The 21,939-nt window shown below is 40.0% G+C and overlaps 1 protein-coding gene across 3 annotated transcripts in view; it reads right to left on the bottom strand.

Moving 5' to 3' along the window:
* Positions 1-1,488: 1,488 nt before the first annotated feature.
* Positions 1,489-21,939, bottom strand: part of tp53i11b (tumor protein p53 inducible protein 11b) — a 41,104-nt gene continuing 20,653 nt past the window's right edge. For all 3 annotated transcript variants that reach the window (XM_068314070.1, XM_068314068.1, XM_068314069.1), the window contains 5 exons: positions 10,316-10,374; positions 8,648-8,696; positions 8,144-8,240; positions 4,444-4,545; positions 1,489-3,939 (listed from right to left, as the gene is read on the bottom strand). In XM_068314070.1, the coding sequence (XP_068170171.1) occupies positions 3,806-3,939; positions 4,444-4,545; positions 8,144-8,240; positions 8,648-8,696; positions 10,316-10,374 (441 nt within the window). In that variant the 3' untranslated portion in view covers positions 1,489-3,805. The remainder of the gene's footprint in view (positions 3,940-4,443; positions 4,546-8,143; positions 8,241-8,647; positions 8,697-10,315; positions 10,375-21,939) is intronic.

The raw sequence follows: 21,939 nt of genomic DNA, 5'->3' as shown, positions 1-21,939 counted from the left end.
ATCTACAATATCTGGATATTGTGGATTCTCATTTTTAATACGATTCCCACGAATTCATAGATACCAACCCCGTTATTTATTTTCATCAAGATCCACACATTATTCCCCAACTTAAGTTAAAGAAAATGTTAAGTCACCCTGGATTGTTCCTTTGTATCAATATGCAAATTTTTATTTTCAGTGTCATTTTTTCAAGCCCCAAATATTCCAATAAATCTAATTAGATGGGAATGGAAGAAGCAGATATTAACTTTTGAGAAGCTGGTACCATTAATGAGCTCAGGTTAGGTTAGTGCTTCCAGGACAATATGGGTAAAAACTAGCTGTAGTATGTACCAGCACAGACACAAGTACTTACTACTTCATCAGTCTGGATTTGATGATCTCATAAATATAGTTTGGGTTAGTCTAATTTTGTAATCAAGAGCAAACCAGGCTTCAGACAACAACATAATTATACTTCACTCCTGAATAAGCAACAAAAATAATTATAATCTGATCATGTATACAGCGAAATGATCTGTTGCTTAATAAAACAAATATTTAGACTGCCTTTAACAAAATCCACTGTTTTACTAAAGTACCGTTTACCACCATGCCTTAAAAACCAGCTTTGACTCAGTACAGTATATTAAGTGGAAATTTGTGAGAAAGCAAACAAACACTTGCTTTCTGCTGATCAACCTCCTGGACCAGACACAGTCCTCCTGTTTACCCGGTGCAAAGTGTGTAGAGGGGGAAGGCTATGCAGGAATATGTGGTAGGCTAGACTAGCTGAAGCCATCTAGTCACAGAAGGGATCTTTGTTTAGGCCTAAAAAATAATCATGTTATGACAAGTTATCCTCTTCCAAACACTAAACAAAGGGTGAGTTTACAGAGCAGGTCTCACAGTTATCTATACAGACAAGTTAGAACAAAGCTTTCGGTTCTTTTCTGCTATGTGATGCCTTTAGTTGCGTCCAATCAAACATTTTGCTGACAGTTCTCAGCTATATTTCAATATTACAGTGGATCATTTGTCAGGTCTTTACTGATGGTCACATTGAGAAGATGAACGAATGAAAATGGGATTAATATATTATCATTCTAGTGGTGTCAGGATTCTCCTCATCCTGTCACTTTGTGGATATGAAGAAACGTACTGTATATAACAAAATCTGTACTTTGCTAAATCTGCAAAAAATTATCTTTTAATTGATTACATTATCTCCATAAGATTTATTTAAAGTTAGTTTTGATAGTCAACAAAACTGCTGATCTCTGTCACAGCTAGCTTCTGAAGATTCAGGATTTGGTGGTTTTATTAGTAAACAAGAGTCAAGTGAATAACTTTTAGGCTGGAAACTATAAATACCTCTGCAGCATATTAGAGATGTTCACATGAAGACTGACATCAAAATATTGAACCGCTGGGTTAAATCCAACTTGTATCCATGGAAACAAAAGTTCTCAAATAGCAAAAGGCAACACTTCACTGCTTGGCGATTTTGTGAACAATAGTCCTTTATTGCAAATTTAATAGTATTCATAACAATTCATTTTGAGGTAAAATATAGCACATATATACATGAGAACACAATGCTACAACTTACAGCTTGACCTGATATGCTATTCAAATTACAATATATGTAAGGTCCACATCAGAGGAAATACAACTTTTTACCAGTTCTACAAAATTTCAAAGACACAACTCTGTACTTTGGAACAACTTCTGCCCTTCCCTCAAACTCCTCCTCCCCTAAAAAACTCTGCTTGCAGACCTTTTTCATTTCACAAGGCTGATGATTTGAGGCCTGTAGTATTGACGGAAACGGAACAACATTTTTCCTGGATGCCATAATTACTATGCTCGTCAGGACAGAGCAGCAGGTCAGGGCGTACAATGTCACTGAGGAGAGTTGAGTCTAATTAAATGCTAGAAAAAGCATAATTATAACTTTCAAAGAAGACAGGAGACCTCACCCATGTTTCACGTTGCCTATCTGAACAGAAAGCTCACCCAAGTAAGGAGCACATCTGCCTTCAATGCCAGTTAACCCTCAATCACTCCGACCTCAGGACCGCTCCCTCCTGGGGTAAGACTGACTGCAGTCATTTGCAACGATATGGACCACCTCTGGAGAAGACCTTCAGGAGGGTTCCTGTTGGACTCAAGCTCATTTTTCAAAATTAATTACCTAAACACGTCAGTGAAATTTGCAATATCTTCTTGACTGGCCTTAGGTGCTTGAAGAGGATGATGGGCAAAGATCACAGTTCAGGAATTGACATTGCTGTCAGTACTGGGGGCATGCCAAATATTGGGAGGTAGAAAACCAAACAAACCAAACATATTGATGGGGTGAAAACTGTTACGTGTCAAGAAATACCATTACTTTTAAGTACATACAGTTTAACTGTTATCAACCAAAATGATCTTTAAGGCTTTCTGTCAATTCTAGCATTCAATCACCACCACTAACATTTTTATAAGCATTTCATTCGGATTGGCGGCAGCTTGCTACACGGTTCGAGTTTTTTTATTTTGGCTAGATTATATTGCATGCAGGACATCCAAAAACCCAAATGTCACGTAAATAGGTACAAAATAACACACCGAAAATTCAACCTTAAAAAAATTATTTTACAAATACTAAACATCTTCCCCATTTTCAACAACAACACCACAAAATACTAAATATTTTATTTACATATTTACTAGAAGTAGATGCAGTTTTAGTGACTGTTCTTTTAAGTAGTTTTAAGGCAAGGCTAAAGATATGGTGCATATATATAAATTAAAAAAAACTGCGCTACATCATAGAAGAAGAACCAAGTGTGTTTGTCCTGAACAGACGTGTTCACCTTGTGAGATGAGTTTTAAAAGGTTAAGTGTTATATACTTTCAGTGTGATCACCTAGGATTCAGCTCGCTCAAAAAGAGAACTACACTAGTTTATCAGTCAGTTCATTATCAACACAACATACAATAACCTCAGTAGTGTAAATATTCTGTACAAAACATTTCCATTTCACTTTGGTTGAACTTCTCTCAAGGTACAAAAGAAAAACACTGTCCCTGAAAAATGTTTATATTTAGCATTTCTTTTTGGGTAGTTTAAATCTGAATTTGATTAATGAGCACGATCGAGGAGAAAAACTGATTCTTTCCTGTTATGGTACGTTTATCTTATCTGACTGTAAATGAACCTTACAGCTCATCCTTTTTGCATTCAATGTGTTCATTGCGGAGCCGTCAGACACGGATGCAAGCGCAACAATATTCAACCCCACTTTGGCATACATACAGCATACATTTACACCAACAGCATCAAATAGAACTGCAATAAAAAAGAAAATCCTGGTCTTTGTGATTAAGTAGCAGAGTCCAAAACAGAGTTTTATCTGAGAACACGAAACACTGAATCTGGAAATGGCATAGTTCTAGACAGTCAGAACTCATCCTGTGCTGTGAATATTAAATGATACAAGCAGGTAAAACAAGAACACAAAACACTACAACTTGGGGACTCCTTCCATTATAACACCAGCACTCACAACTGACCATAAAAGGAATGCTTCTTAAAAGGGGCGTAGAGTTAGTCTAGTGAAAGAGCAATCTACTTCCACCATGAGGTTACATGTTCTTGTCAAGTTTGGAATATGACACTGTGCTTGTCTGGTGAGAACACTAGGGGTTAAACAGGTTTGACACCATGGACCGGGGCAGGGGGTCTCCTCTGAGCCTCAGTCAAATAACGTTCAAACCTTTCCTTCCTGTGTTTGCGTGCTGCCCCCCTCCCTTGAAGTGTTGCAAAGTCAAGTCAGATCTTCTTTGGCTTACGGCCCAGGTGGTAGTAGTAAGCCATAGTGACTACCAGAAAAAGCACTCGACTGAGAAGCAGGAGCATCGCAGCGTTAGGTAGGATGCCGATCTCCATTAAGGTGATAGACGTCACTGAAACCACAGAGCAGCAAACTGTTAGAAGTAGCATTTACTTATTTTCTATAAGAAATAAATGGCACATTGCATATTAATTACACTGGAACGTTTTTGTGCCAAGTGAATATTAAAGGAAAAGTTCGCCTTATTTGAAATATTTTTTGTAGAAAATCTACATTTTGCTTTTCTTGGACAGAAGAGATGGCAAGGCAAATGATAATGAGCCAACTTTGTGTTATAAGACTGAAAGAAAGCAACTTGATGTCACAACAGGGACTGGATTTGTCTCCCATTACTTGTGCTGAATAAATGCCACTACAAAGAATTCCCGTTTATTTAATGCAGCGTTACGGCTCCTCTCAACACAAGAGGGCAGCATTTACACGTTCATGTGAACGTTCTCTGGTGCCTGTTTTGTTATTGTCAGAGAGACAAAAAGCGGGGGACGTCTTACTATGTTATCCTGACAGCTAGAAACAAAGACCTGACGAGGTCTGTGTGTTAGGAAAGTTTCATCACCTAGAAACTGGATGGCAAAGTAGCACGCTTCACTCAGCAGGGTCCACTGGATGACAATCTTCTCTGCTGTGTATAGGCCATTCCACATGATGAGGGCCAGGCCTGGAAATAATATCAGCAAAGAAAATGTGTAGGTTGAGGGGCACAAAGGATAAAGAATGAAAGAAGTGATGCAGGGTAAAAAAGACTACTACATGTCCAATTAGCAAAGCTCTGATGAGACCAGTTTACCAGCAGCACACTCCCACTGGTATCTGTGAAGCCATGTCCACACAGGGATAATTGGCCGACGAGTGTTGAATGCACTGATTCATCGAATCCGATAAATGCCTGTGCTCGATCATGTTTTCTCCCACCATTACTCTTGCTAATCTTCCTGACATTCACTCCCACAGACCAACACACACTCACACCAATGAAGTGATTATAACGATCCGGGGTGGACAGAGGTGGGAGGCAGGGCTGCATCCTCTCCATCCAGGTTCTCTCTGTAAGCCGATACGACTCCTTCGATCGCGTTGCTCCGTGTAAAACAGACTCCACAAATCTGCACAGCCCTGCTGACACTTTAAATCAAAAGCTTGGCTTTTGTCTGCATCGTGACATTTAAAGGTGTCTCCTTCCCCCAGCATTAAGGTTTTATCTCCTTGGGTCAACACACACACACACACACACACACACACACACACACACACACACACACACACACACACACACACACACACACACACACACACACACACACACACACACACACACACACACACACACACACACACACACACACACTTATTTTTAATATGTTGGGTTTTACATGATCATTTTCCCCATAAATGTCTTGTAAGGGGGAGAAGAACACGGATGAAGTATTTTATGTTCTATGTCTATATATAGGTGTTTGCTGCTGACGTTTTGACGGGTTATGGCCTGATTTAGTTGAAAGTGACAAACTGGTGATTTGTACTAAATACATTAAACCGTTGCTCTCATCTTTCATCTCCTGCTTAGCTTCCAATTAAGATGCAGCTCGTACTTCTCCATCACAGTCAGTGTTCTTCATCCAGCCTCCCTGTACAGATTCTGTTCAAACTAAGACCATCAAAATAATCGTTTGCGTTTATAATATAATTTTCCATGTGGGAGAAGCAAAGTAAAAAGTACATATCTAATTGGCAAATTCGAAAGGATTGACTGTTTCCTGGCAGCTATAATACAGGATTTTTTTTTATTTTTTTATTTTATATTTTATATACTGGTTTGATCCCCGAAGGGAAATCAAGAACGCACACTCTAGCTACTGATTCAAATGCATGCATACATATATATTTGTGAGTACAGGCCCCTGTATCACACACACACAAACAAGGGGGCCTGTTGGCATGCAGGGGAGGTAGAGTGGCAGGTAGCTCCTTCTTGGTGCGTCTCAAATGAGCAATTTTGTAAAGGGGATGGCACCTTGCTCAAGGGTGCCTCGGCAGTGCTCCGGAGGTGAGCTGACACCTCCCACTGTCAGCTCACCTCTGGGTATTTTTTGGGGGGGCGGGAGCGGGAATCGAACCGCCGATCTTAAATCATAGGACGACCCGCTCTACCGCCCGCTTTACCACTGAGCCACTGCCGCCCCGAGGCAAACAAACAATTCAATGTCTGTGGAAAACACAGCTCCTTGCACCTGGGGTGGGATAACATGTGTGGCGGTTTAACCCTGGTGTAGGCTACAGCAGGAAAGAGACGAGCATCCAGGGGCCTGTGACCAACAATTTACCAAGCTAATAAATTACAGGAACAAGACCACAAAAAAAAAAGACAGAAATAGATAAATAGAAAACTTGAGTAACAAGAATGAAGATAACTGGAAAAAAATTAAATATACAGAGTCAAGTAAAAGTCAATGTGAAAGTAGCAAAGCAGGGAATGTCATGAACTGCTCCCCTTGCATATGTTGGTCTGTTGTCAAAACTGAAAGCTGTATTCTCAATTTTATCATTTATCATTACAGCTAAGTGCATTAAGAGCTGGTATGTAAGGCAGAAGAAGTTGAAATCAAAGCGACAGGAAGCTAAAACTGGACTAGAACTGGATGTTCTCTCTCTTGGCTCGGTTAAGAGTCAGACTGCAGAGTTGGTATAAAATGAAATGTCTGAGGCCATTAAATGTGCATTACAGTAGTTATTATACAGTGATAATTTCAGCTTGAAACATCCTTTTTTCAGCTTCTTTTTATAAATGTTACACTCTATTCTTTACAAGAGCAGTTTCAGTGATGCAGCGTGTTCAAAAGCCTGACTGAAATTCTGTCAGGATGTTATTTTCTCTCAGAGACGTGTTAAATTTGGACTGAAATGACCTTTTCAAGTATCTTAGTGATGAATGAAGCTGCCTTAGAAATTTGCCTATAATTCACTACAATCAACGCCATCTTTACGAAGGTTTTTATACTGGAGAGATCATCCAGAAGTGCTGCAATAAAAAGCCTCTACAATGCCTTTGATCACATTACTCAGAAAGAAAAAAACAATCACAGAATAATGACGCCCTGGCGTGACTTCAAATAACAATCTAGTGTGTTGCAACAAAGACGAGTGTCTTGCAACACAGCAGTATCAGCGAAGAAGGGCAGCACGAGAATAGAAATGGCAAAAAATCACTTTCCTTTCATTCATGACTACTGATTTTGTCTCTCTAGTCTGAGAATGTCTTCAGTTGATTTTGCTGGTCTTAATGTTGGCTGGTTAGTGCTACTAACTGATTTTTCTTCCAGTTGCGGGCTGTATGCACAACACATCAGCCTGATTTCACAACCCCATCTTGCATTTGGCCCTTCACAGCAAAGCAACATCAGACCCTTAAATACATCTTCAGGGTGTTTATTATAGTCTTTAATGAATCAGGACCCACCAGCCTCACTTGGGAAATGAGCTGTTATTGAGTTATTAACAAGTTTAAGAGTTATTAATAAGTTACATGCAGTGTTTTCTCCCTAAGTAGTCTCCCACCTAGCCACTGAATCTTTGTAAACACGTTAAACATATTAAGTATATAAATACACCAATTATATAATTACATTGATCTCTGTTCATTAGTAGTATCTAAACACTAGGACAAGTTGAGGCAAAGCATATCAGTCAATTAAAGCTTAGACATGCAAGTCTTAGAGGAGAAATATAACAATGCTCAACTGTACTCATGTATGCAAGATGTTATGTTGTGGAACCAGCAGGTGAGGAATGACCGGGCCAGTTGTAAAGAGCTGAAGAATATAATTACCTCTTCCAGGTACAAACTCAAACCTTTAAATGTTAAACATACTTCTTGTCTGAGAACCAGACCATCCTTCACTCACTTTTAGAGAACATGCACTGACCTAAGTGATTTCCTGATGGGTTTATTCAAGAGTAATTATGCAAATGGTTGTTTGACGCGAGTCCTTCTGTATCCATCAAGCCCTCACAGTCAACTTCAGAAAAACAAAAAACAACTAAATTGAGAAAAAGGTTAATGATTGGAACTTTTCTACGGATTCCTCTCTATCAAAACTTCAGGCTGGCATTGCATATACTGTACATGAAAATGGTGTCAGCATTATTATAGCATAGTGAACTAGAGTCCCTCTGGTATAGATGCAACGCAATCACTGCACTGCAGCAAGAACAGCTTTGTGTAGTGAGAAACCTTTTTCATGTTTGGAGTGAACACTCACTAAGCAGCGCCCCTCCATAAAGGCGAATAGAAATACTGGTCGTGGAGAGCTCCTCCTCAAAAAGAACCTCATATAGATGCTTTGGAAACACCAGGGCCTGTGCAGGAAAACAAAAGCACAACACAACTCTGTCATATCAACACAACAACATTCTGTCCTCAAATATCCCTACAACTGACTCAAAAATGCAGCAGCGACAAAGTCTTCCTGTCTGTGGGGAGTCACTAAACGAATTGTGAACAATGACGACATTGAGCATTTAGGTAGTATAGCTGACAGAGACATCGCTGTTTCTCCAGATGTCCCTCATTGATAAGCTGGAAAAGAATCTCCAGTAACTCCCCACTGAGTATACATGACAAGATTTTTCCTATTCATAAACCGGTGCCATCTTTACTTCATAACTATACAGAAGTCTCTCTGTTCAATACAGAATACTAAAACTATTTAATCATGAATGTGAATCATCGTCTTCTTTATTGTCATAATTCATGTATTACTTACCATCAGGGACATCGCTGTGAACCCCACTGCTGAGAAGAGTATCCAGACCCTGAGAGTAGTAACATCACATGACCGACTTTCCAGCAAACAATAAGAATCATACATTTATTCCTCAACACTCAACTTTACTGGAAGCCATACACAGACGTAGGGCTGCAACAGTACAAGATATTCATGGTACGATACCTGTCGCTGTACGATGTATTTCCAGTGACATTTCTATGTTGGGTATGATGTAAACTTCAAAATGACAGTAGTGTGTTTGACATGTAATTACAGCTCCAAACCCTTATAATAGTTTTTATATCTATGCAATGGGAGCACAGCACATTGTAATATAAATCAAATCATGAAGAAAAATGTTTCAATCTGAGTACTTTACTGTTTTTTTACAAGCAGATGTCTTCTAATTGTCACAGTTGGTAACTTCAGACTATCTCTGGTCACCATGGAGCTGATCACTCAGCCGTTCTGGCTTTTCTTTGATCAATTCAAATGGCAGTCTCTAGTTTTCTCCCACGTCTCTTCAGTTTGCTTTAAAGCACTGTGGATAATTTTAGTGGAGCAGTCCATCACTTATTACAATTTATCCTCTCAAATCATTATAATCCAAGCAGGATGTTCCTCTGAACAGTGTCTGGAACGACCCATTTTTCTCAGCTTTTCAGAGAGAAATGCAGAACGTGCGGCTTCATCCATAAATAAGGCTCACCTGATTGGCACCTGTTTTTGTCAAAAATGACCTCAGTGCTTTTTAAACGCAACCCTTTGAATTATTCAATCACTCAGCATCCATATCATTAATGCTCAGTGCTTTGAGACTATGCCGTACCTACTGATAAATTATTTGTCATGAATTACTGAAATTTAATTTCTCTATGAACATATAAATTAACTGGTTGGACGCAGTTCCTCCTTTAGCCACAAGTTGACCTCAAATTTATTAAAACAGGTATCAAATCTGTGTTGACTTGTCTGATACCAAGTTTATGATAGTTTAGTTTCTCTTTGTGGGATGAAGACCAGTGAAATCTGTCCTAGCATCTCTGTCATTTCCTTTGTTGTGTGTGACCTAATGCTAATTCAACATGCCTGCTGGAACATATTTGTATCATATGGAACATATCAGACTTTTGTTTTACTTAACCCACTGTGCTGCCTGACAGGCAGTGGAGGAGCATTGGTTGAAGCCACTAATAAGCAAAGGTTTATGATAACCAACACATTTTCCATTACTGTATACACGAAACTGGCAACTGCTGCAACCCTAGTCTGCTGTTTTAGCTTCCAACTGTACTGGGCAGGGGTGGCGCAGTGGTTAGCGCTGCCATCTCATAACATGGCAGACCCGGGTTCGAGTCCCGCTCTGTGTGGAGTTCGCATGCTCTCCCCGTGTCTACATGGGTTCCCTCCGGGTTCTCCGGATTCCTCCCTCCCGCCTCCAAAAGTATACGCTTCAAGTTGATTGGCCGTTCCAAATTGCACGTAGAAATGAGTGTGTGTTATGGTTGCATGTCTGTGTGTGGCTCCGCGGTGCACTGGCGTCGTGGCCGGAGTGTCCCACACTTCACGCCCTATGCTGCCGAGATAGGCTCCGGCTCCCCGTGACCCGCTGCGGTGGATATAGCGGTGGTAATCTGAAGATGACTGACTGACTGGCTGTCTTACCTCAGACCAACAGGCTCTCGCACTGCAAACTTCATTTCATTTCCAAGCACCTGACTTATCTGTATGAGATCAGGGAAAGATTAAAGAAAAGGAAATGATTTATGAGAAGAGAAATATAAAAGCAATCATGTCATCTATACAGATATTACAACAGCGTTCATCAAAGCAGCACATGGTTGAGAATAAAGGCCTATCCATGGTGGTGCATTCAATGCTGTAGACAAGGCGTGAAGAGAAAACACAGATGCTGAGTGCCAAAACATTCCGATTAAGATGTTAATTAGACATTAAATGCCCTCACCTCTTTTATCAGCTCCTGATGATTAAAATTGCATGTCAAAACAACACAGCGTAGTGAATTCTGGATTGACGACCAACAGAGAAGCCTTATTAGCTGCACATTAACTTGATTCTAGTAACACCATTGCCATGTAATACCAAGTACACCCAATTCAAAATGCCAAGAGCATTTAGTGGGACTGCATTGCATCAAACTGAAAATATATGTTTATTCATTACTGTAGTTGAATGGAATAATAGATCATAATTCATGAAACACCACAGTAAATGATTTTCGCCATATGGTAAATATAGAAGACAAAGTGTATTCCTAGTATCTGTTCAGATGATGTCTGTTATCACAGATGCTGAAAGATAACACAATGCTAGTAAAACCGGTGCTTTTCTAACTTATTTATCAGAGTTAACCCAAAAATTCAAAGCCAGAAAAGCCCATGCAATTTCTTGTGGCTTCATGTTTAGATCGATATTATGAACATGCTGACTACATCAGGCAGTGACAAAAATCATTAGTTAATACACAGAAAAAAGTTTAACATCACAAATACTTCTTAAATAATGAATAAAGTTTTGTTTGTTAGCTGAAAAATCTTTGTCTAGTGTCAGGAAAAAAACCCACGGTGTTCAAAGATATCTCTTGACACAGGAAATAACAATGGAAATCCTTCACAATTTAGACTAAAATCAAAGTAGAAATACATAAAGACATGATCAAATAGTCTGCATTTTTGAAGATCTGTCCCTCTTTAAATTGACACAAGATATTAAAAAGGGCAAGAAAAGTTATTTAATCATGGAGACAACCTATATGCGCACACACACACACACACACACACACACACACACACACACACACACACACACACACACAGTTTAGCTAGTCAGAAAATTTCTTCCTTTCTATGTGTGTGAGGGCATTAGCTCAGAGTTAATTTTGACAAATTCAAGTTTTAATCACACAATGGCAGGTTGGTTGACAAACTCCTGTAGATAAAATCCATAAATAATTCCAGTTTTCTGTCTGACAGTAATCCACACATAAATTAAAACTGTTAGTTGGCTGTGAAGTTGGATTCCTTCATCCAAAGCTTTCAGTTCCATTTTCTATCCTAACATCAATGGTTCCCTTCATCATTAGGTGTCTCATCCCTCAATAACTGCTCCTGTGTTGCAGTGAGGCAGAGCACCAGAACTAAAAATATACCGAGGCACGGAAACCACAAAAGCAGACAAGATTAATCTTTTTCCTTCAAGCAGCATTTACAAGGAGCTCAGTACCAGTTGGAAAGTAGTTTTCTGCTTCAGGGGCCTGTGAAATGTCAGTGTGAATGAAACAAAATGATTCATACATAAATGATAAAAGCAAAGGTCTTCAATAGATTTGCTACCATTGAAATGTGAACTGCATGTGAAGCATTAAACACCATCTGTATTCATTCTAGCTGCATTATCATGAATTATGGAGGTTGAGACTTAATGTTTGAAACTGTGCCAAAATCAATATGACCTAATGTCAATTCAAAATGCCTGCTGGAACATATTTGCATCATATGGAACATATCAGACTTTTGTTTTACTGAATTGTCTTATTCACTGACACTGATTACTGTCTTAAAGTTTTATTTTACATGTCAATTTTCTCTAATAAGATTTTATGAACTGTTGACACAGGTTTGACTCAGGTCAATAATCTTATGCAATTTTGCATATACAAATTTGGTATGTGTGTAATTATACAGTGCCTTGCAAAAGTATTGGCCCCACAAGAACTTTGACATTTTGTCACATTTCAGGCTTCAAACTTAAGGATAACAAACTGAAAATATTTTTCAAGAATCAACAACATGTGAGACACAATCATGAAGTGGAAACAAATGTATTCAACACTTTATATTGTGTTTACACATAAAAAACTGAAAAGTAGAATGTGAAAATGTGAGACCAAATGACACACAGGTGCAATCTTTCATTGTTAGTCATTTAGGTAAACATTGGATCATTCAGAAGTCATCAGGGAACTTATGGAGTCATTTAGCTGAGCTGACAGAACACAGGGCCAATATTTTTGCACATCCTACTTTTTTGCTTTTTATTTGTAAACACAATATAAAATGTTGAATAAATTTGGTTCCATGTCACGATTCTGTCTCCCATCTTGTTGATTCTTGAAAAATATTTTCAGTTTGTTATATTTTAGCTTGAAGCCTGAAATGTGGCAAAATATCAAAAATTTCTGGGGGGGGCCCAATACTTTCGCAAGGCACTGTATGTATGTATGATAATGCACCTGTTCACGGTGTGTGAATGAGGTTCTACTGTCACAGCATGCTAAGTGCTACAAGCATCACTTAAACACTGCACCTATGCTACACTGTAGACATTAAAAACAAATACAAAATATACGCACACATGCGCATTAGCAAGAGTCTACCATGCATTCATGAACCAATAGACCCTTTTAGAAGTACATATAACTGGTATTTTATGAGTTTAAAAATAGTGAGAGGAAAATATTGGGGCTTAATGAATCTCTATTTTATTAATTTTTTAAAAGTCAGTCATGGCTGCTGCGTGCAGTCATTAAAAATGATGTTTGAACTTCCTCTTCTACAACTAGTAACAGAAATGAGCTCTTCTACATCTCCCCTTGCACTGCAGCTGAAGCACCTGTAGATGTATACATCTGCCCCAGATGTGATCATGTGACCAGGTGAATCAGCTCCCTGTACCATAGAGCTGTTTTTGACAGGAACATATTAATATTCATGACTGATGTGAGAAGTACTCAAAGGGAACTGAGTGTGAACTGATGACAGAAGGCTGGCTTGGGGTGGAACGGAGTGAAATGGAGTTGAGAAGAGGGGGGGGAGGAAACGGAAGAACTGCACAATGCAGTTTATGGCCAGACTATCTCTGCTGCTGAGTCTGACTTTCCCCTCAGTCTCCATGTCAGCTACATTCATTCAAACCTATTTCAACTAGACTAGGAAAATATCCAGAACAAAAAGATTTGTTTCATCTGACGAGCATTAAACATTACGGGTGATTTTCAATCCTTTTCATTGGTCCTTAAGTACACCAAGATTTCATATCAGCATGCAACAAAAACAAATTGTAAAATAAAATATTTTAGTTGTTTTAAGGTCAAAGAAAGTATGATGTATATGCATATGCATGGTTAAAAGGTACACAGTGTATATACTGTAAGTACTGTATATAATACAGTGTGAGGCAGTCAGAGCCTGCAAGGCCCTCTCGGCTAACAGAATCATTGAACTTCATTTACAACTGAAATTCTAATATTTGTTTATGTAATTCTCTTAATTGTTTCTCAATAGTTTTCAATTCTTTTCATATTTTCTCTTTGCTGCACCACTCTCAGTATCTTTTTATCCATCCATCCATCTTCCACCGCTTATCCGGAATCGGGTCGCGGGGGCAGCAGCTTCAACAGGGAGCCCCAAACTTCCCTTTCCCGGGCCACATCCACCAGCTCTGACTGGGGGATCCCAAGGCGTTCCCAGGCCAGTGTTGAGATATAATCCCTCCACCTGGTCCTGGGTCTGCCCCGAGGTCTCCTCCCAGCTGGACGTGCCAGAAACACCTCCCTAGGGAGGCGTCCCAGAGGCATCCGCACCAGATGCCCAAACCACCTCAACTGACTCCTTTCCACGCGAAGGAGCAGCGGCTCTACTCTGAGCCCCTCGCGAACAGCAGTGTTTCTCACCTTATCTCTAAGGGAGACACCAGCTATCCGCCTGAGAAAGCCCATTTCAGCCGCTTGTATCCGCGATCTCGTTCTTTCGGTCATGACCCATCGCTCATGACCATAGGTGAGGGTAGGAACGAAGATTGAACGGTAGATGGAGAGCTTTGCCTCTCGGCTTAGCTCCTCTTTGTGACAACAGTGCGGTAAAGCGACTGCAATACCGCTCCTGCTGCCCCAATTCTCCGTCCAATCTCACGCTCCATTGTTCCCTCACTCGTGAACAGGACCCCAAGATACTTAAACTCCTTCACTTGTGGAAGGACCTCATTCCCCACTTGGGAGGCTAAATGTGGGGGCTAAATGTTTTTGTCCAATCAGATTTCAACCTCTGTATTGCCAAGGTCAATTTAATTGGTCTGGACCTTCAGAATCAGTATTGATGGCCGATGTAACTTAAACTATATTAGCAGAGAGACTTCGTTTTCTTTAATTCCTTTAACTAATCAGCTTAAAAAATTTCCCGACGGGTCCAGGTAGCTGGTCCAGAACAATGTCAGGATTTTTCCTTCCTCTGATTGGGGGAGTAGGTGAAGGTACTACAGTCAAATTCAATGAGCAAATCACACCTGCGGTGATCTGGTCACAGTTAATTTGACCCAAACTGATCTTCCAGAAAAGCAAGATATCGTGAGGGGGGTCGGCCAATGCGGAGACTAGAAAGCTTGTCTCAGTCATATCATCGGAAATAAATGGAGTGCAGGCCAAAATTAAGGAGAGGGCAGTGATGGCTTTAATCATAAATGGCTCAAGGCGTCTCAAAGCTTAAAGAATGCTTTTTTGCCCAACTCAATGGTCCAGCTTCATTTTTCTCCAGATCTCCAAACTACATGCAACTGCTGGAAGAATTTTGCAAGCGGTGTCTTCCTTGTGTGGCACCAACTCATTGGAGAGCGATATCCTCAAAAGCCTATTTAACCACTGGGTGCGTGGTACACATACGTGGATGTACAATTCTGTTTGGCAACAGTGAAAGAGTTTTGTGACACTATTGAGGGAGAGAGGGACTAGTTTGGTGATCTGTACGTGTCTGCATCGGGTGCTCCAAGTACACAGAGAGTGCCAGTGCAAAATGATATTCCCACACACCACCAGTAACTCCACAACAATGCTTTAAACAACGATCTTTGCTGGATTCGGAATAGATTTCAAGATCACAAAAACGTTCTGGTTCTCTCCTTCCTCAACCACCGGCAGATTCAGAAATATAGGAAAATATTTCTGCATACAGCCATCTCTGGCTTGAGCCAGAGCCACAGAACACTATTTGATTTGTCCTGTTTAAAAACTGAATGATGTATGCTATGACAAGCTTTGAACGGAAATGGCCCATTAATCTCCTTGATTTCCTACAAAAAATAATGTGTGTGAGAGCATGCCACAGCTGTGCAGAGAATAATTAATATAGAGAATAAATATCTATGACAGGAATATGACTGGACAGAGTATTAGCAGCCTTGGCCATGACTACAGAAAAGGAGTTACTGATGAATCTCAAACACAGAGAATCACCTCCATGAGTTATTGAGGCTCCCAGTTTTTTCTTTTCTGTGGAAACTGGGTCCAAATGGCTCTTTTTTGAGTGTTAGAGGTTACAGACCCCTACTGTAGGTGCCGTAGGTGGACTTGTCTTAACTGGGTTTCTTACTTTCAATTCACGAAATTCAATTCTCTCTGTAATGTCACACCTTAGTAATTGTATTTTTGCATTGTATTGATAGATTCGGTTAGGCCTAGAGGAAGACCAAAGAGGAGGTTTATGGATGTAGTGAAAGAGGACATGAAGGTAGTTGGTGTGACAGAAGAGGATGCAAAAGACAGGGTTAGATGGAGGCAATTGATTAGCTGTGGAGACCCCTGAAGGGAAAAGCCGAAAGGAAAAAAAGATTGATAGTTTCTATAATCGTGACTTCATAATGTTGGTGAACAATGAACAGAGTTCAAAGATTTTAAAGACATTACTCCCAAAACAGACAAGAAAGGCAATATGGCTATATTATGCTTCCATTGGTGGCTGACTTCGTGGAGTGGTGCCAACAGAACCAGCTCCAGCTCAACGTCTCCAAGACAAAGGAGATGGTTCTGGATTTCCGGCGGGCACCTCCCTCTCCACAGCCGGTGATCATCAAAGGCAGTGAGGTGGAGGTGGTAGAAAACTATAAGTACCTGGGACTGCAGCTAGACAGCAGACTGGACTGGTCACTCAACTCCAACTGTGTGTACAAGAAGGGGCAGAGCAGGATGTACTTCCTAAGGAGGCTGGCCTCCTTCAACATCTGTCCTAAGCTCCTTTTCATGTTCTATCAGTCCGTAGTCTCCAGTGTGCTGTCATACGCCATTGTGTGTTGGGGTGGGGGGGCCAGGAAAAGAGATATGGACCGTCTGAACAGACTCATCCGCAGAGCAGGCTCAGTGGTCGGGCTGAGCCTGGACTCTGTGGAGACGCTTCTGGAGAGCAGGACCATGTCTAAAATTAAGGCCATCATGAACAACACCAGGCACCCCCTACACACCACCTTCTCCCAGCAGAGAAGCACCTTCAGCGGCAGACTGCTGTCACACAGCGCCTCCACAGAGAGGCTGAGGTCCTCCTTCGTGCCCCGTGCCATCAGGGGGTACAATGACTCTCTCAGGAGGAGCGGGGGGGAGGTGGCGAGGTCAGCATGGGGTTGAATATGGATTTAATTTAATTTAATTTAAATTTAATTTTATACTGTTATATATATATATATATATATATACAATTTATTTATTTTTTATACTGTTTTATATTTTAATTCAATTTTATACTGTTTAGATTTTATTTTATACTGTTTATATTTTAATACTGTAATATTTTTAAATTTTATACTGATTATATTTTAGTTATAGTTTAGTATATAAGTCCTGTTAGTGCTGCATGTGTCTGTCTGTTAGTGTAATGTATGTCTTGTGGTATGTCCTGTGATGTCAATGTTTCCTTTTCTCCTGGTGTTTATCCAGTATTATTTGTTATTTAATGCCTGAGCAGTGGATATATGCAATTTCCTCCGGGATTAATAAAGTATCTATCTATCTATCTATCTAAATAGCATCAAAATTTCAAAGTCTCCTTCCAACTAAACCACAAGTCATAGTAATAGTATTCCCAACTGTAAGTTGCTAAAAATACAGGAAGACAGTCAGCTCACTACAAGGCCACTTCCCTCCTTTGTATATTGGGATAAAGTCAACTGTTTCTTTGCCAACACTTGCTGGGCAATAAAAAGGACTGTTACATCCCACAGGTCTCTCTACAACAAGATACAGTGGTACCTCTACTTACGAAATTAATTGGTTCCGGAAGAAATTACGTAAGTAGAAAATTACAATACAGTGTTTTTACATTACGTAAGTCGAAATTTCTTTCGTAAGTAGAGGTAATATTTTCCTGCTGAGAAATTTCATAAGTAGAAAATTTCGTAGAGACATTCGTAAGTAGAGGCATTACTGTATATCTTAAGGATAAATAGAACATCTCTAGGGTTATGACACAATCCAGTAGAATTGAATAGTTTCGTTGTAGGAACAACAAACTGATCTGTGGAGTGGGGTTGTTGCCTTGGTTAAACAGGAGACTTCACGATTAATACAGTACTAAAGAACATGGTAAAATAGAAACATCAACCAAAAGATTGTGTTTAGTCTCATTAATATGCAATGTTAATGAGAGAACAGCTCAATATGGACATGAAAATTCAATCTGGCCTATCTGCCACTCTCTCTCCGTCTCTTTTCCTTGACCTGTCTCTCCCCAGTGTATTTCTTTTTCCCCAACTAACAGGTCAAGACGGATGACCGCCCTCCAGAGCCTGGGTCCTGCCCAGAGTTTCTTCCTCAAACAGGGAGTCCCCCCCCCCCCCCCCCTCCGCTTATGCTTCCTCTGGAAGGCACTGTAGCCTTTGTCTTTTAAGCACTTTGAAATATCTGCAGATGTGAAAAAGCGATACATAAATAAAAGTTGATTGATTGCATACGTCATCCATATTTGTGCACTTTTTTAAAAAGTTCATAGGCATGAAAACAAAGGAGCAGCAGAACTGTAAGTCGGGAATACTGTAGCTATAATTCTAACAAGACTCGACACATGCCTACCAACAATGTAAATTATTGTTTTTTTTTAAGTTTGATAAAACAATTGGGAAAAAGTCCAAGTCCAAATGTACTTGTGAATATAATTACTAAACACATTACCACAACTTCTTTTGTCACAAGTCTAATTGTTGTTGAAAGTTTGGATGCTTGTGGTTGTATTGACATGCACGTCTGTCTTTATTGTGCCGTGCATTGAGTGTTATTTGATCACCATTCAGTCACTACAGCCCAGCCTCAAGAGTCTTTCTCTAATTAAAACTGAATTGTCATGGGCGCTGAAGCATGCGCTGTTCCTCATTCTTTCTCATTATTCATCAGTGAGATCTGTGAAGGCATGTGAGTGGCAGACGCCTGGGTTAGGCTTCTTGGTGCAATACAGAGGCAGAACAAACACTCAGGAAGCTGAGAAAATGGGGCGAATAGATCATCACGAGCAATCAGCCACCACCGTATGTCCGCTCTCTTCTGTTCCCTTCTCCCACTCAACGTATTAATATTTCAGTGGAACAGCGCCTGTTATTATTGCACCACTGTTATTATAGTACCATCTGATTAAAGACAAAAACAATTACAATCTTGATATTTCAGGTCTCTGAAACAAGAAATTAATGTCAGTCAACAACGGACAGTTGAAGCTGCATGAATGTGACAAATGAAACTGTGTTGGCACATCTCATACACATCATTGCAAACCACCTATAGAGTATGTGTATGCAAATGAGTAACTCAAGTAAAATCAACCAACTGACAATGTTCCCACAATGTTCCCACTCAGAATCAGCAAAATACATTTGTACAATAATATAAAAAATTTAGAGAAGCCACCTTCTCTAGTTCCAGGTTCTTGGAGTACATAATCTTAATCTTGCCACACTAAATGTTCAGCAATGAAACACCTTTAAGCCCTGTCATAAAGTGCATTGTCACATCTTGAGCACACTTTCTATTCCCCAATTTGAGCATCATTATCATGGCAGAAAAAGCTTCTTTCAAAGAAAAAGCAGATTTTTACAAAACTAATTTCATTAAACATATAAGAGGTAAAGTAAAACACTGCCTAAATATTGACCATTTTCAGACCAGTATTTAGTAGATATAGCTTTGCCTGAAATCGTAGCACTGAGTCTGTGTAGCTATCTCTCACTCAGGCTGGTACATCTGGACACTATAGATTTTGCTTTATGCTTGGAGTTGCCGACTTGCTAGAAAAAAAATCTTCTCCTAAGTCATAAGTCTTCCAGGCTGAGTCACATTATCCTCCAGGATTTGGTAATATTTTTCTGCCATCATGTTCCACTATACCTTTAACAAGACTTTCAGCATCCGCTGCTGAGAAGCATCCCCCGAATATGATCCTGCCATCACTGCAATTCACTGTGGAAATGGTGTGTTTATATATGCAGTGCCGTGTTCATCAAAAATAGTGTCTAGTCCAGACAGGGGGAAACAATAAAAAGCCTTATGGGCCATGTATGTAATCAGACCTGCTAAACTTGTCCAAATTATATTACTGAATTAAAACGGATGGATTGCCAAATTTAACTAGGAAAAAAAACATAATTCCTGAGCCAAGAGACAAAAACTGCCTTTGGAAATTAGATTTTGCTCTTGACATGTTTTCACACATGAATTAACTTAACAAGAAGCTACATGGGAAAGACCTGTTTGTTAGCGAGATGTAGAAAAATGACAGCCTTGTATTCCAAGAAGACGTCATTCTCCAGACAAATTTCTGACAAATCTTTCATTCATTTTCTCACACTGGTTATGCAGAAGGCTGACACTCGAAGCACAGCAAAATCACAAAACGGCCTACACAAAGAATTCAGTCACCAGTTTTTTGATTATGACAAAACCGACAAGTCACTTCAGTTGATGTTCTTTCGTTTGTTACAAGACGCTGAAACAGCACCGCATGGGCTGCTTTTGGAACTGGTCAATCTTCAGTCTGACTCCATTTTAAAGAAGTTCAGCTCTCTTAAACTGAATGACCTTCATGCTTCGCTCAATAAAGGAACACTTTCAAACCTCCGCAGAATGGCACAGAAGGCTCTGGTGTTGTTTGGCTTGACCTAGATACAGTATGCAAGCAGACGTTTAGCGTCATGAAAATCAACAGAGTCATCTTGAAAATATTTCGTACAATAGCCCTTGCATATTCATGTTTTGCTCCCTGTTGAAGACCAAAACCTTTTATGTAATGTAATTCATGTCATGTCATTTATACACTTGCCCGGCCAAAAGACAAGTTACACTCTAATATTTCATGTGACTACCTGTAGCTTTGATTGTGGTGCACATTTGCCGCGGCATTGTTTCCACAACCTCGTACAACATCACAGCATTTATTTCTGTCCAGAATTGCATTAATATTTGGCCGAGTTCTTGTATTGACGATAAGAGTCAAACCACTCTGCAAAGTCTTCTCCAGCACATCCCATAGACTTTGAATGGGGTTAAGCTCAGGACTGTGGGGGCCAATCGATGTGTCAAAATGATTCCTCACGCTCCCTGGGCCACTCTTTCACAATTAGAGTCCGATAAATTTTGGCATTGTTGTCCTGGAATATGATCGTGCCATCCGGGAAAAAAATCCATTTATGGGATTGCCTGGTCATTCAGTACATTCAGATACTCAGCTGACTTAATTTTTTTGCTGAACAATAATGCTGAGCCTAGACTTGACCAACCCCTGATCATAACCTCGCAATTTGCTTATTGAAACCCAAACAGGGTTTTTTTTGGCCGAGCAGTGTATTAGTTCAAACACGCATTCATGGCCTGGCCCCACTGTCAAAGTTTTGAACCTATTTTGGCATGTGAGTAAAAAATTTTGTACACTCTTCGTCAACTTTTCACTTTTGTCTCATCAGACCAAAGAAACTTCTTCCAACTGACCTTGGTGTCTCCCACATGCCTCTGGGTGATTTCCAGATGAGATTATTTGTTTTTAATTTTCGAACAGCTTTCTCTCTGCTAATTTTATACAACTTTGCCTGATGAAGAAACAGGCAACAGTTGTTGTATGTAGAGTCTCTACTTTCTGAGCCACCGAAGCTTTAATTGCCTACGCAGTGGTTGTATGTGTCTTGATGGCCTCCCTCTCCAGTCTTCTTCTTGCCCACTCACTCAGGTCCATACTTTCACAGCTAAATGATGGACTTAACAGAACTCCGTGGGATGTCTAGTGCCTTGTTCTTTTGTCTCCATGTTGCAATTACAGGAGGAATGCTGGTGAAGAGAATGGGCCTCCAAGACACAATCATTACACTTCAATCACTTGTCACACATCATCTGTGTTGATTGCACTAACTGTGACACTGCTGTGATCAACTAGCTGGACCTCTGTTAGATGAGGTCAGTCACTTTAAATTTAGTTAAGAACTTGTCTTTGTCTACACTTTGACACCAGCTCTATTTTCCAGCCATAATGCTTTCTCTGTCT

This window comes from Antennarius striatus, chromosome 4 (assembly GCF_040054535.1).
Source record: "Antennarius striatus isolate MH-2024 chromosome 4, ASM4005453v1, whole genome shotgun sequence".
NCBI lineage: Eukaryota > Metazoa > Chordata > Actinopteri > Lophiiformes > Antennariidae > Antennarius > Antennarius striatus.
Note: the sequence above shows the minus strand (reverse complement) of the source record. Positions and strands in the feature narration are given on the sequence as shown.